Source organism: Hipposideros armiger, unplaced genomic scaffold, assembly GCF_001890085.2.
Source record: "Hipposideros armiger isolate ML-2016 unplaced genomic scaffold, ASM189008v1 scaffold_1055, whole genome shotgun sequence".
Classification (NCBI taxonomy): Eukaryota; Metazoa; Chordata; class Mammalia; order Chiroptera; family Hipposideridae; genus Hipposideros; species Hipposideros armiger.
In genome coordinates this window covers 23,726-37,629 of record NW_017732405.1, presented here as the reverse complement: position 1 = coordinate 37,629, position 13,904 = coordinate 23,726, and the positions used below count along the sequence as shown (strand labels likewise).

The window sequence follows — 13,904 nt, the reverse complement described above, 5'->3', positions numbered from 1 at the left end:
AGGGAGGTGTCTGCGGGGAGGGCAGGGGACCCTCAGGGGAACGGCAGGATGGTCCCCAAGGGTGGCAGACTCCCACTGGCTCTCTCTTCTCTGGAACCCGGTTCCGGTGGCTCATCCTGCTTTGGGGCCAGAGGCCAGTGGGCACCAGATGGGACGGAGGGACTCAGTCTCAGAAAGACAGTTTCCGAGGAGGCCGCTGTGCCTCCCTGCTCACTAGAATCCTACCTCAGGCCCCTTGGTGGCTCTGGCATCGGTGTGGTCCCTGCTCATTTAGAATTCTCCACTCACCTCGATGTCCCTAGGAGGGCAGGAGTGTGTCACACACAACGGCAGATGCTGCCACCAGGAAGGCGTCCACAAAGATGTCACAGGCAGAAGCCACCCCAGGCGCCCTCCGCAGCTGTCCCCAGAAACATGGATCACAGCCTCATGCAGCAGCTTCCTGGTCTGCGCTCAGCCCCAGACCCGTCTCTTCTGCAGGAGATAGATGTGTGCCCCATTGTCGCGAGGCGAAGCTCACTGCTCCCCTGGGAGGGACACTTCATCCCCTCTCGTCCTGTGTCTATGTCTCCAGTGGCACAAAGGGTGTCCCCATAAATTTCTGTTAGAGTCGCTGCCGTGGCCCCATTTCCTGGGAGGCCAGCCGGACTCTGCCTGTCATACACCCCACCCGGGACCTTGGACGTGGCCCCAAGAGCCTGGTGACAGCTGCCTGTCCTCCGCGGCACTAGAAATCCTCTCAGAAACGCCTCTGTGGTTGAGGGGACCCTGCTCGTGTGACCCCAGGTGGGATGTGAAGTCTGAGCAAGCTTCTCCCTGTGGCCGAACCCAGCCAGCCTCCAGCCAAGCCGGGTTGCTTGAGCGCTAATCCACCGTCTGCTAATCTACCATGTGCCCGGCGCTGTGCGGGGTCACCGTGTGTCCACCAGAGACGGAGTCGGCCAGCCTTGGGAAATGCACCCGTTCCGGTTACAATGCCGCCAGCACATTACCCGTAGTCAGAGTGTTTAGAGCCGTTTCAGTGGGCTCCGAGGTGGGAACTCAGGCGGCAGGCCTGGCCTCTCCCTGAGCAGTGCTCTCTAGACCCAGCTGGGAGGCATGATGGTGGAGTCAGGGGACGCGGACCCAGCTCACATGTCCTAGAGACTGTGCCCTTTCTCAGAGGACGTGGGGCCGGGAAGCCACAGGAAGAAAGGGCCTCCAGGAGGAGGGCTTTTCCAGAGCAAGTGGGGAGTGGGGGGCAGAGGGGCTGCAGCTGGAGAGTGACGTGGGCCCAGGACCCCCTGACCTGCCCCCTTGTGGGGAAGGGTGTGGACACTTGCTGCAGGTTTGAATGTTGAAACGCTAATAACTTTTGTTGAAATGTTTAAAATACATCACCTGTTGGTCTTCCTTCAATTAAAAATGAACCCAGAGCCTCAGTGCGTGGGATTGGCCGGGGTTGTCCACCACCTAAGACCCTGAGGCTCCAGGCCTTCCTGTCCCCACACCTACGTCCCTTCCTTCTGTCCCTGTGTCCGCCCACTACCTGGGCCAGGCCCTCCGTCACTGCATTTACTCTCAAGCAGCGCCCCTGCTAAACTCCAATTCTTTCCAGACGCCATAACTTGGCTAATTTCCTGGCAGAAAAGGTACTGTTTAAGTCCAGAGAAGGACCCTCCGGCTCCACGTAAACTGAATTATTCCAGGGCTGCGGCTTCATGGCTTGTTTCTGTTTTCCTCGGCCACATCAGAGCCCTTCCCTGCTTCTGGTGTGGGGACCGGGCGGGAGCTGCCAACGCAGCTGAGGTCACCGCTCAGGGCAGGGAGGCCCCAGCTGGTGACACAGAGCTGACAATTCAGGAGCAGAGGGAAACCGGGTGAAGGCACTGCCAAAGGGAAAGCTGGGAACTCGTGATGTCACCTGAGGAAGACGGGCGCACAAGTGGTCACGTCCTCATCCTGGGGACTCAGCACAGTCCTGAAAACGGGCCCGGCCCAGCGGCAACCAGGAGCCTGATGTTTAGTGGAAAAGCAGGAGTGAGCGGCCCCTGCGACAGCACGTCCGTCCACGTCAAGTCCAACTACACACAGCCTGTGGCTGGGGGGTGTGAACATACATGGCCAACAGCGAGAAGAGCCTGGAGGTGACACACGGAGTCGGCTGCCCCCGCAGGAGGAGGAGGAGGCCACACACTGACAGCGGGTGACGGTAGCATCTTTTTTCTTGAACTGGGTAACAGGCACAGGCTGTCATGGCTCCTTAGCCGTCAGGCCTTACCTGGGCTCGATGAATGTCTCTCAATCTGCTCAATAGTTAACACAATTTCTTTTTAACAGGGAAGGGTTATAAGTAAAAGAGACTGTTTTATGCAAATTCATGCTGGGCCAAAATGAGCGTAGCCTGTGTATATTGCACTATCTCTAATGCAAACAGCAGCGTGTGAGCTGTAAATGTTCGTGACAGGTGTAATTTGTGAAGTGTAGATGAACGGAGCAAATAAGACAGCATCACCCAGTGGAAAGCACATGCCTCCCGCGACAGGTCGTCTCTGCCCCTCACGGCTGGGCCGGCCCCACCTGTGCGTTCTTCGTCCCCCAGTCCTCACATGGCTGGTTCCTCCTTATCCTTTGGGCCCTGTTTGGGCTGAATTGGGTCCCCCTCCCCCAAAATTCACAGGTTGAAGCCCTGACCCCCAGGACCCCAGGATGTGACTGTGTTAGAAATATGGTCCTTAGAGAGGTGGATGAGCTAACAGGAGGTCACTAGGGTGGTTTCTGACCCCACAAGCCTGGTGTCCTTATAAGAAGAGGAGATCAGGATGCAGACGTGCACAGAGGGACGACCGTGTGAGGACACGGGGAGCAGGCGGCCGTCTACATGCCGAGGAGAGAGGCCTCAGGGGGAACCAGCCCTGCCCACACCTGGATCTTGGGCTTCCCACCTCCAGGACTGGGGACAGTAAATGTCTACTGTTTACATCACCTGGTCTGTGGCCCTTTGTTGCAGCCTCCCTAGCAGCTAATGCAGGTCTAAACTCACGGTCACGTCCTCATAGCTTCTCTTGACCATCTCACCTAAAGACGCCCCCAAGGCAGCCTCTCCCCCCGTCGCCCCTTTTTCATCCATGGAATCACGCTCTCTGTGTGTTCACTTGCTTTCTCTGTCCCCTCACAAACGGAAGCGTGAGGGCAGACACCTCCTCTGTCCTGTAGATCACGAGGCCTCCAGCCCCCGGAACAGTGTCCCATGCATAGTAGATCCTCACGAAACAGCTGCTGAGTGTGGTTGATTTCTCGACACAGGGAGCACGATGGGTCCCCGAGGTCCCCTGGCCTCCTAACTGGTCATGGAGGGAGAGAACAGGGGTGGGAGGCCCATGGACCCCAAAGTTAGCCAGCTTCCTCCACACCTCGGACAGGGCGTGGTGGCCTGTGCTGTCACGAGGACAGTGCGCGTGGAGACGGTGGGGAGGTGATCGTGAGCGTGGCAGCAGTCAGGGCCCATGGTGCGCGTGGAGATGGTGGGGAGGTGATCGTGAGCGTGTCAGCAGTCAGGGCCCGTGGGTGTGGGTCCACCCACTTTTTAACAAATGTCTATTGTTGATAACCTAAACAAAAGGCCAAAGTGAGAAGCCACAAGCATTTATGTGAGATCAACAAGAACAGCTATTTAGGAAGCCCTGATTCAGGCAGAACCCAAATGGTGTTCCGATGAGGAGGCAAAGGCCAGGGGTGTTTATGAGAAGAGAAGGGGACACTTATATCCATAGAAGGAAGACGCTGCTGTTGGTGCAGAAAAGCTACATAGTGACACTAATTTTAAACAAAGTTTTTCATTTTCAGTCCATAGCCAGTCCCTTAGTCATAACATCTGCTTTCTTGTATCTTTGCAAACAGTTCTTTGGGACACAATGTTGCTTAGGCCCAAAGGTTATTTTGCCCCATTTTCACATCCCACAGGTTTGAGGAGTCAGATGTGCCAGGCAGTTCCTGTGGGAGGGCAGCCCCCCCCGCCCCCCGCCCTCCATTTTAAAGTGGCTCTGTTTTTATTTTTTTACATTGTGACCTGTTGTGTGGAGGCAGGGCTCTGGGCTCTGGGATCCGGCAGTGAACAGGGCTGCTCTGAGGGGACAGAGACACCACATGAGGACGCGTAGACGGTGAGCTCGGTGAGAGGAGGTGCAGGACATGATGGTGGTGACACGATGATGACACGATGGCCGATGGCCGTGTCAGACCTGCCGAGTGCAGCGAGGCCTCTGCCCCTCCCAGGCCTCCTCCAGCTCTGAGGTGCTTCCTGTCCATATGCCGCGGCTCCTGCCGTCGCTCTGAAGATGTGTTTCCTTCCTCAAGTTTTTTTTCCTGTTTTACACATTTTGCAAGTTCATGAAAACTGTGCATTCCAACTTTTTTCCTCTACAGAAAAATAGAGTGAAGGCTTCTTGTCAGAAAGCATTTTTCTGAGAGATGACATCTCCTGGCTGGGCGTCTGTGGACTGTGTCAGTGGGACGGTCGGTCCACCTTTGAAAGTCAGGCTGGGGCTCTAACTCCAGCTGTGGGGGACGGGCTCCCGGGAGGGCTCTCCGCTTGCACTCAGGGCGGCACCCACGTTCATTGGCGCCTGAAGCTGAGGGCTCAGGTTCGAATCCCAGTGCCAGCACTTACGACATGAGGGGGAGAGTTACCCCTCTGCGCCGTAGGGTCCTCGTCTTTACAATGGGGATGTTTGGTTCCTGAGCTGCTGTGAGGGGTAAGTGGGCTGATACACCAGGCACGCACTGCGCCGGCGGGGCCATGAGCTATTATTGCTGTAGCCCGATTGGTTCTTGTGTGAGTCATCGTGATTGACTACTGTCACTATTGGTGAGTGCCATGATTGGTGCCATCGTTAGTAGTTATTATAGTTACTAATTGTAATTATTGGTTAATGTAATTATTAGCTATCATGGCTATGAGTTATTGTCAGGATTGGTTTTTACCGTGACTTGATGGGTGATCCTCGTAGCCCCCTCCGCTGGCAGTGCTCTCTCCAAGTGTGGGATCAGCATTACTGGTGTAGGGGATAGCTGTGTCTCCAGGCACGTCCACGTCTAACCCCCAGGACGGCAGACGTGACCTGGTTTGCACGTGGGGCTCTTGCCGATGTAATTAGTTAGGATGAGGTCCCACGGCAGCAGGGTGGCCCTAATCCAATGACTGGTGACACACAGGGACAAGGCTGGGACAACAGAGGGCCCGTGGGACTGCCCAGGTTACACGCCCAGAGCTGGGCCTGCTGCAAAATTCCTACACTGTAAAAACTGCGGTTTTCTTTTTTGCAACTATGACCACGTTTTNGGACGTGGGCAGAGGGCTGGGCCTGCGCAGGGCTCCGGGCTGTCGGCGACCTGCTCACACGTTCCCCGCTTCCCCCAGGACCCCCGCCATGATCGGCTGCTCGTTCGTGGTGGACCGGGAGTATTTTGGGGACATTGGCCTGCTGGACCCAGGCATGGAGGTGTATGGTGGCGAGAACATTGAGCTGGGCATGAGGGTAAGTGACGTCTCGGGAGAACGGGCGTGCGGGCCAGACCTGTGCGATGCGGGGCTTGGCAGGTCCGTGGGCCCCGAGGGGGAAGCCAGCGGGAGGAGCCCCCTGGCATCGGGACCGGGAACATAAACACAAAAGGCTGTACTTCTTATGTTATCGCTCAAGCCACTCATTTCTGTTGTCTTACACTAATGGGTGGGCTGGTGGCATGGCTGGGAATCTTAGAAGCTTGTCCGCTTGGCACTTTGCCAAGGGAATTTGAGCGTCTGCGGGGAGGAGACCCACACTCACGCTGTTAGGGGTGTTTGTCTTGGTTGAATGTGGATGGCAGGGGTGCAGATGGGGGGTTTGGAGTGCTGGAATCCCCCATGACTGCTCAGGGGAAACACGGGGAGCAGCTTGGTACAGAGGCCTCCATGAGGGCAGGTCACGGCTCCGGGGGGCTGGAGGCGCTGGCCAACATGAGGACGAGGACAGCGCCACCCACTGAGGGCACCAGGCACCCCTGAGAGAGGCCAGAGCTGGCCCAGGGCAACGGACAGCCGGTGCCTCGGGCCTCCTTCCCACCCCTTCCCTCCAACCCAGACGCTCCTCCTGGTTTTAAACCGCCTCCCCCTCGGTGGAAAGTTCTGGAAGAATCTTGGTTGCCATCAGGGACCCCAGGGTGGCAGAGTTCCTTCTCCCGGGAGCCCTCAAGTGAGGCGCCCGCAGCCCCATAAGGAACATGCTGTGTCACCCGTTGCTTTGGGTGCGGGTTCCCGCGGGACAGCCTCCTCCCCCACCCGCCCCCCACACACACACACGGTGTGGACGGTGTCAACCTCAGCACGAGAACACAATCAGTGTGTGTGGGTGGCGGCTTTCGAGATGGGAAAGGCTCTTAGAGCAGCTCCCGGCAGCGCCCGGCCCAGACCCTCTGCAGCCCGTTTCCCACAGGGGGCTGGCCTCTGTGCAGCATGAGCTCCAGGCCTGCAGGGAACAAACCGTGGGGATCCTGCCTTGCTGCAGCTCCCCTGCCCGGCGTGGAGGCATAAGAGGAAAGAAAGCACAGCTCGGTGAGAAGTTTGAAAGGGAGAAAGAAGCAGGGAGGAGGCCAGGAGTGCAGGGAGGGGTGTGTGTGCAGGTTTAAAGGGCATGGTCAGGAAGGGGACATCTACAGAAGACCAGGTGCCACAAGGGAGCTGTGGACCTACGGGGGATGGGAGGAGTGTCCCAGGCAGCGGGAGGAGTGTCCCAGGCAGCGCGAGCAGCAGGTGCAAAGGCCCTGAGGCAGGTCAGCCTGGTATTCCTGTGTGGAGAGGACGAGGGAGGGAAGGTGGCTTCTGCTGGGAGCGAGTGGGAGCCCTGAAGACTCGGCCACTTGCTCCTAGGGGCCACGTGCTGCCTGCTGTGCTTAGGCGTCAGGACACTCCATAAGTACCCTCAAATGAGAAGGGCCGGGGGGCCGGGCTCGGGGTCTCCGATGGCTGTGCGGCGTGGGGCTGAGCTCTGGTGGGTTTGTGGTTCTTTTTGTGTTTTGTTTCTGGGGCTTCATTTGTTTCTTGGGTTTTGCCTTGTGGGCCTTTTTTTTTCACAGAAAACATTATTTAAGGCAAGATTTTAAAAATGTATAAAGTGTATTGAAGGTGAGCATTTCAAAACCGATTTGTTATAAGCTTCTAAGTTAAACCTAGAGATCGTGTTGTTACTTATGGCTGTGAGTGTAATAGGGTAAGAACACTCACCTGCCCTTCTTTGACTAATGTGTGGTTAACTCAGGTCGAACAGATTAAATGCCATTAAACGGCAATCAATTCCATTTCTGCCTGTAGTTAAATTCTCCTGAACCTTTAAAATGGCGCTGATAAATGGAATGCATTTTCATTCCTCTTTAAGCATTTTGAATGCCTGCTATCATAGCAGAAATTCCCCCAAAGTGTTTAAAAAAATTCTCAAGCACCTAATAAAGTCAACGTTGGCTGAATCTCAGGTTTTCAGAAGCGTTTCAGGGTTTAACTCTGCCCTGGTCCAATTCTTTTTTTTTTTTTAACGAGGAAATTTCTTTCTTTTTTTTTTTTGTTTTTTAACTTTCTTGGGGAACAGTGTGTTCTCCCCAGGACCCATCAGCTCCAGTCGAGTTGTTGTCCTTCAATCTTAGTTGTGGAGGGCGCAGCTCAGCTCCAAGTCCAGTCGCCATTTTCAATCTAGTTGCGGGGCGGGTGAGGGTGGGGCACAGCCCACCATCCCATGCGGGAGTTGAACCGGCAGCCTTGTTGTTAAGAGCATGCGCTCTAACCAACTGAGCCACCCGGCCGCCCCGGCTGCCGTCCAGTTTTAAATCGTGAATTCAGAGTTAGCCCTTCGAGTGCAACACTTTCCTCAACTGTTTTGGTCATTAAACCCCAGGTGTCCAAACAATTCGCAAATCTGACAGAGTGCCGGTCTTCTGTGTCTGACTCACTTCACTGTCTGTACACGGGGCCCCCATCCTTCCCCGGGTGAGAGGGCGTCTGCGAGCCCGGGAACATGGCCCAGAGCCCCGAGGGAGCTGCAGTGGCGTCTCAGCATTGTGTGCCGTCTAGGTGCCAACAGTTGGTCCTAAGCAGGGGCCTGGGAGGTGGGCACGGCCCCTGACTCCTAACATTCCGGGAGCCTGTGAGAGGGCACCTGGGCAGGGGACAGCCCCGGAGCAGGAGGACCACCACTGTCACAGACGCCAGGCACCCAGGCTGGAGGGGTCAGGAGAAGCGCCTGGCTGCCCTCCCCTGAATGCCTTTCTCCTTCCAAGGAAACGGGCTGTGGGCCTCAGGTGTCTAGTAAGTGTGGGGAACACACTGAGGCTCCCAGGGGACACGTACGGAGCCAACAGACAGGTGCGTGGCAGAGCCTGTGAGAGTCCCNCTGGCGTCTCCTCCCTGACCTGGCGGGTTTGCACACCTGTCCCCCAGGAGTTCAGATTCGTGCCAGCATGAAGAGTGGGTGTAAGCTGGCTTCTGGGGGCAGGAGGAGCCTGTGGAAAAGCCAGCAGGAGAGGGGCACGCTGCAGGGTGGGGGTGGGCCACTCAGTACCCCACTCCTCCCACAAAGCAGGGATGTGTGGGATGAAGGTGTACACGTGAGCCCACACACACATACACGCTCATGCACGCATGCACTGGCACACACTTACACAGATGCACACACACAGATATACACAAAATCACACATAGTTACACAAGTACACACTCAGATACAATGCACACACGCTTACTCCACACACACACCTGCACACACACACATGCACACAAATCACACATGCATACACACCTGCACATTCACACACAGACACATAACACCCACACATACACACAACACACACACACACACACACACACACCTGCACACACTCACACACATAGTTGCTTCTCGAGCCGCTGTGTAGAATGGTGACCATCACCTTCTGACGCCCACTTCTCATCTTCCGGGAAGCCTTTCCGAAGGTGCTTGGTGGTCATAGCAGCCACAGCTCTGTGGTTGGGTCACATCAGAGGGATGACTCGCTCGCCCGTCTACACTGATGGACTCTAAGGTGACACCCTTTTGCCGTGATAACACACTCTGCAACACACAGCTTTGCACATGGCTTTCAGATTAGCTTCCTCAGATAAATGCAGCAGTCATTTTATCAGCTCCCGTTTCTATGGCTTTCCAGAATTACACGGACTCAGGGGTGTGCATTGTCCACGTGTGTGTGTTTCTATGTCTATGTGTGCCTCTGTGTGTCTATTGTATCTGTGTGTGTGTTGCTGCAGGCGTGCCTGTGTGTGTTGCATATGTATACATGGGTTATGTGTCTGCATGTATCTGTGTGTATCTGGATGTATCTCTGTATTTGTGGGAACATATGTGTGCGTCCTATGTGTCTGTGTATTTGTATATCTGTGTCTGTGTCCTTGTGGGTGTGGGTGTGTCCATGTATCTGTGTGTCTGAATGTCTGTTGCATGCATGTCCTTGTGGGTGCATGTGTGTGCACATGTATGTGTCTACATGTCTGTTGCATGCATGTCCTTGTGGGTGTGCACCTGTGTGTCTACATGTCTGTTGCATGACTGTTTGTGGGTGCATGTGTGTGTATGCATCTGTATACCTGCATGTCTGTTGCATGTGTGTCCTTGTGGGCATGTGTGGGTATGCATCTGTGTGTCTACATGTCTGTTGCATGACTGTATTTCTGGGTGCATGTGTGTGTGCGCATCTGTGTATCTGCATGTCTGTTGCATGTGTGTCCTTGTGTGTGTTGTGTGTCTGTGCATCTGTGTGCCTTCATGACTAGCCTCAGCACGGCAGGAGCCTTGGCTGTGAACATGCCGCCGCTCAGCCCAGATGCGAGGAAGCCCCACAAAGAAGGAGAGGACGTCTCCACCTGGAACCTGCCCCCAGCCTCTGCTGTTTCCTGTAACCACAGCAGAATTTCTCATGCAAACAAATTCAGTGCCAGCTGGTTCTGCTGCCTTCGCCTCATGAGTTTATTTTACGTTTATTTTGGAACTCGGAGCAATAATGAAAAAAATCATTACCAGCGATAATAGGCTTGGCAGGGAATTTGGCAGTTCCATCCATCAGAGAGCACCCTGAGATGTGTGTTCAGTTGTTAAGAAAGTGAGAGAAGTGCCTGTTGCATGTTGGTGAACTGTAACCCAGCCACACTCTTGCTGTTGAAAGTCACAGGCGGCGTTCAAATGTCGGGACCATTAGATCTGTGGTCAAAATCCAACGACAGAGCAGATTGGATCTTTGCACCCGTAAAAGGACGCCTGTTTTCTTGGACAACTGACGGGCACCTACCCGTGACTTCCCAGTCACTGGGGGCAGAAATCCTTCTTTAACTTGTCATTGAGACGAGTTGCTGTCTGCTGATTTCACTGGAGAGGCATTCACTGCCTGCAGGAGCAGCGGGCAGGCTAGGCAGAAGCGGAGGGACTGGCTTCCACCAGGCATCACAGTGGCCGCGGGACCTTCAGACACAATGGAGCTAGCCCTCGGAAGAAACTAAGCCCTCAGCCTGCAAGGGAATTCTCTTTATTTTGAGGCAAACTCTTCCACCAAAAGCTGGAAGGTCCTGCTTGCTTACAAAACAAAGACTGTGCTTACTTCTTGCTAGAGTGATATTTTCCTTTCTCTCTTCTTTCTTTGTTATCCCCGCCACCTAGAAGACACTCACTGTATCCTGAATTGATGATTGACTAGATGAATGAATGAATGAATGAATGAACAAATGAAAGTGCAGCACCATTCGCAGTGACATGGTCCCGTTACTCTCCACCACCCTGTCTCAGGTGCCCTGCTCCATGGGACCACCTCCCTTGGGGGACACACAACACTGACACCTTGTTAATGCAGATTAGAAAAAACTGTACCTAGCACATTGATGCGTGATTCACAGACACAATTGCTTGGGACAAGGCAAGATTTACTGACATTTCAAAAATGCATAATGTACACAGAATTATTACAAAAGTAATAGTACAGTTGGCAGTCTGTGGCATACAGCTGCACAGGTTGTGCACTCTACAACCCCAAAGCATGTCCTTNGCCTGGCCCCAGGCACAAGGGTGCCAGATAAGTACCTACCTGGGATTGCAAACCAGGACGCCAGGGGACAACGGGTGTTTGAGGTGGCCTGGGACGTGAGCGCATGCTTTGGACAAATGAGTTTGGGCAGAGGGAGGGCTGCCCGGTGTGTGAGCATCCGGGGGGCCCCCGTAACAAATGACCACAAATGAGCAGCTTAAACAACAGGAATTTAGGCGCTCACCGTTCTGGAGGCCACAGTCCAAACAAACTCAAGGTGTCCCAGGGCTGCGCTCCCTCTGGAGGCCCCAGGGGAGGATCCTTCCCGCCTCTCCCGGATTCTAGGGACCGAGGCGTCCCTGGGCTTGTGGCCACATCGCTCCCATGCCTGCCTTGTTGTCAAAAGGCTTCTCCTCTGTGTCTGTGTCTCAAATCTCCCCTCTTATCCCTAATAAGGACCCTGTCACTGGGTTGAGGGGACCCTAATCCAGGACAATCCCACATCTACAAAGACTCTGTTTCCAAACTAGGTCACATGCACAGGTTCCGGGTGGGCGTGTCTTTTCGGGAGGGCCACCCTTCAACCCTCTCCCAGCTCCTGGTGGCCCAGGCGTCCTTGGCCAGTGGCTGCATCATCCCGATCGCTGTCTCCGTTGTCACGTGGCTTCTCCCCTCCGTGGGTCTGTCTCTCCTCTTCGGTCTCTTAGAAGGACCCTGTCATTGGATTTAGGACCACGTGGGTAGTCCAGGATGACGTCATCTCAAGATCCAGAAGTTAAACCCACATTGGGTGGGTCTACAGAGGGTCCACAGTGCCTAGGGAGCGTGACCCACACCCAGGGGTAGTCAGCCCAGGGTGGCCACCTTGCCCCACTTCGACAGACACTAAAACTCACAATTTTTATATCAAGCCTCCCAGCTCATGGTTAAACCCTGTGAAGCCTAAACTAAGACATTCTGTGAGATGCCGTCCCTGAGGGAATTGAGGGGTAGTGGGTGTCACAAAGATGGGTTGGCGGTGGGTGTGCTGATTGGGGATGGGTGGGACGGGTAGGGTCCCGGGGCTGGACGTGATTGCTTTGGACACGTCCCACAGACACGGTTTAAGGGTCCCTCCTTGGTCCAGCGAGGGTCTGGTGTTTGGGGTCTCTTAAAGCTCGTGGTTCTTCTAACAGCTTCAGCTGGCTCAAACAGGGGTTTGGCCTCTTAGGCAGCTGAGTGGAGACTTCCTCCCTTCCCTCCCGCCTCTCTCCTGGGCATCCCAGAACCCCAGGACCGCGAATGTGTTATGAGGGCTGGCTCCATGCGTCCCAGCACTTCCCTGACTGAGATTCGAGTTCCCCTCCTGACCCCCATTTCTCTCTCCTCTGCCACCCTCATGAGGCTTTTCTTTCTCTATAACATCTGTCACCTTCTGTCCTTAATTACCTATCACTGTCTGTCCTCCACCAGGGTCATGCTGTTGTGTAGGTCGTGCACTGCACAACCGTACTTGGTGACGCTTCTGTCCCTCTGGCGTGTGTTACACTCCCTGAGGCACTTGGGGGGTGTTTGGGAGAGCCACCAACCTGTCATGTCAAAATGCAATTTTAATTTTTTTTNTTACTTTTCTGTTTCTTCCTGTTCCCATTTCTTTGGGTTTTTTTATTTTTAAATTTTTAAAAATTCTTTTATTTTTTAGTAGAGCCATCCTGCCACCTGTTGGCAGCTCAGCTCGGGCAGGGCATTGAACTGCTGTTGCTCAGAGCTCGCACTCTTGAGCGAGCTCTTAACCAACTGAGCCACTCGGCCAGCCCTTATTTCTTTGGTTTTGACAGCCCCCTTTACCCTTGTGAATTTATCCTGTTACATGATTCCAGTAACAGCCCCTTGTCTTCCTCAGGTGCATCATAACTATGCACTATTTAACTGCTGCTGAAAAACGAAACATTGTTCATCACGGCCCCCCCGGCCTCCATTCCCTCCCTGCTGTCCTCATCATGGGATATTTGCTTTCCCCGCTTCATTCTTTTCCCCTCCCACACCCCTACCTCCAAGATAAGACCTTTGGAAGAACATGTCCTTCCTCTGTTTCTTCCCCGTTCTTAGGTTTGGCCCAGGACATCTGTTACTTTCGTTCCTAACAACTAGGCTTTCCCGTGCAGACGTCGCTTCTGTCCCAGTGGCCTCATTTGATGTTTGCATTCCCCCATCCTGGGCGGCCCAGTCATCTCAGGGGACAACACCTGCTGTGTGCAGGGCCAGTAGGCGCCGCCTGTCCCGGGGCACAGACAAAACTGGGCATTGAGACTGATGTGGGCTCCAGGCTGGGCCCCCAGGCACCTCCACTGGACCCTGAGACGATCGCTGCTCTGTCTCACGTCTCCCACACCTTCCGAAGGCACCGGGGAAAGGCTGGGCGTGCTCCCAATGGGACCTGGATGCCTTAGGAGTGCAGTCCCCGCCTTCCCGCAGGCAGAGGGCTCGGGCTCAGAGCGCGGTGTCCATGGTTCTGAGGCCAATGCGACCACACTCTTTCTCACCGTGTTAGCCCGTTTTCCATTTGTGGCATTGCTGTTGCTCTTTTGCTGGTAGTAGGATTTGGAACAGGGGCGGGGGGGGGCACCAGGCTCCCAACTCCCTAGCACTGACCACTGCCCCCCAAACCGTGCCTCCTGCAGGTGCAGACAGATGACCTACTCAGACGACCTGCCCCAGATCTCCGTGGTCTTCATCTTCGTCAACGAGGCCCTGTCGGTCATCCTGCGCTCCGTCCACAGCGTGGTCAACCACACGCCCTCCCAGCTGCTCAAGGAGGTCATCCTGGTGGACGACAACAGTGACAGCGGTGAGTGGGGGCCGGCGTGAGGCCGGCAGGGGGC

At 54.9% G+C, this 13,904-nt stretch overlaps 1 protein-coding gene across 1 annotated transcript in view; it reads left to right on the top strand.

Moving 5' to 3' along the window:
- The window catches only part of GALNT9 (polypeptide N-acetylgalactosaminyltransferase 9), a 58,139-nt gene that overhangs the window by 24,568 nt on the left and 19,667 nt on the right, over positions 1–13,904 (top strand). The window contains exon 3 of the mRNA XM_019631909.1: positions 13,704–13,870. Within this exon, the coding sequence (XP_019487454.1) occupies positions 13,704–13,870 (167 nt within the window). The remainder of the gene's footprint in view (positions 1–13,703; positions 13,871–13,904) is intronic.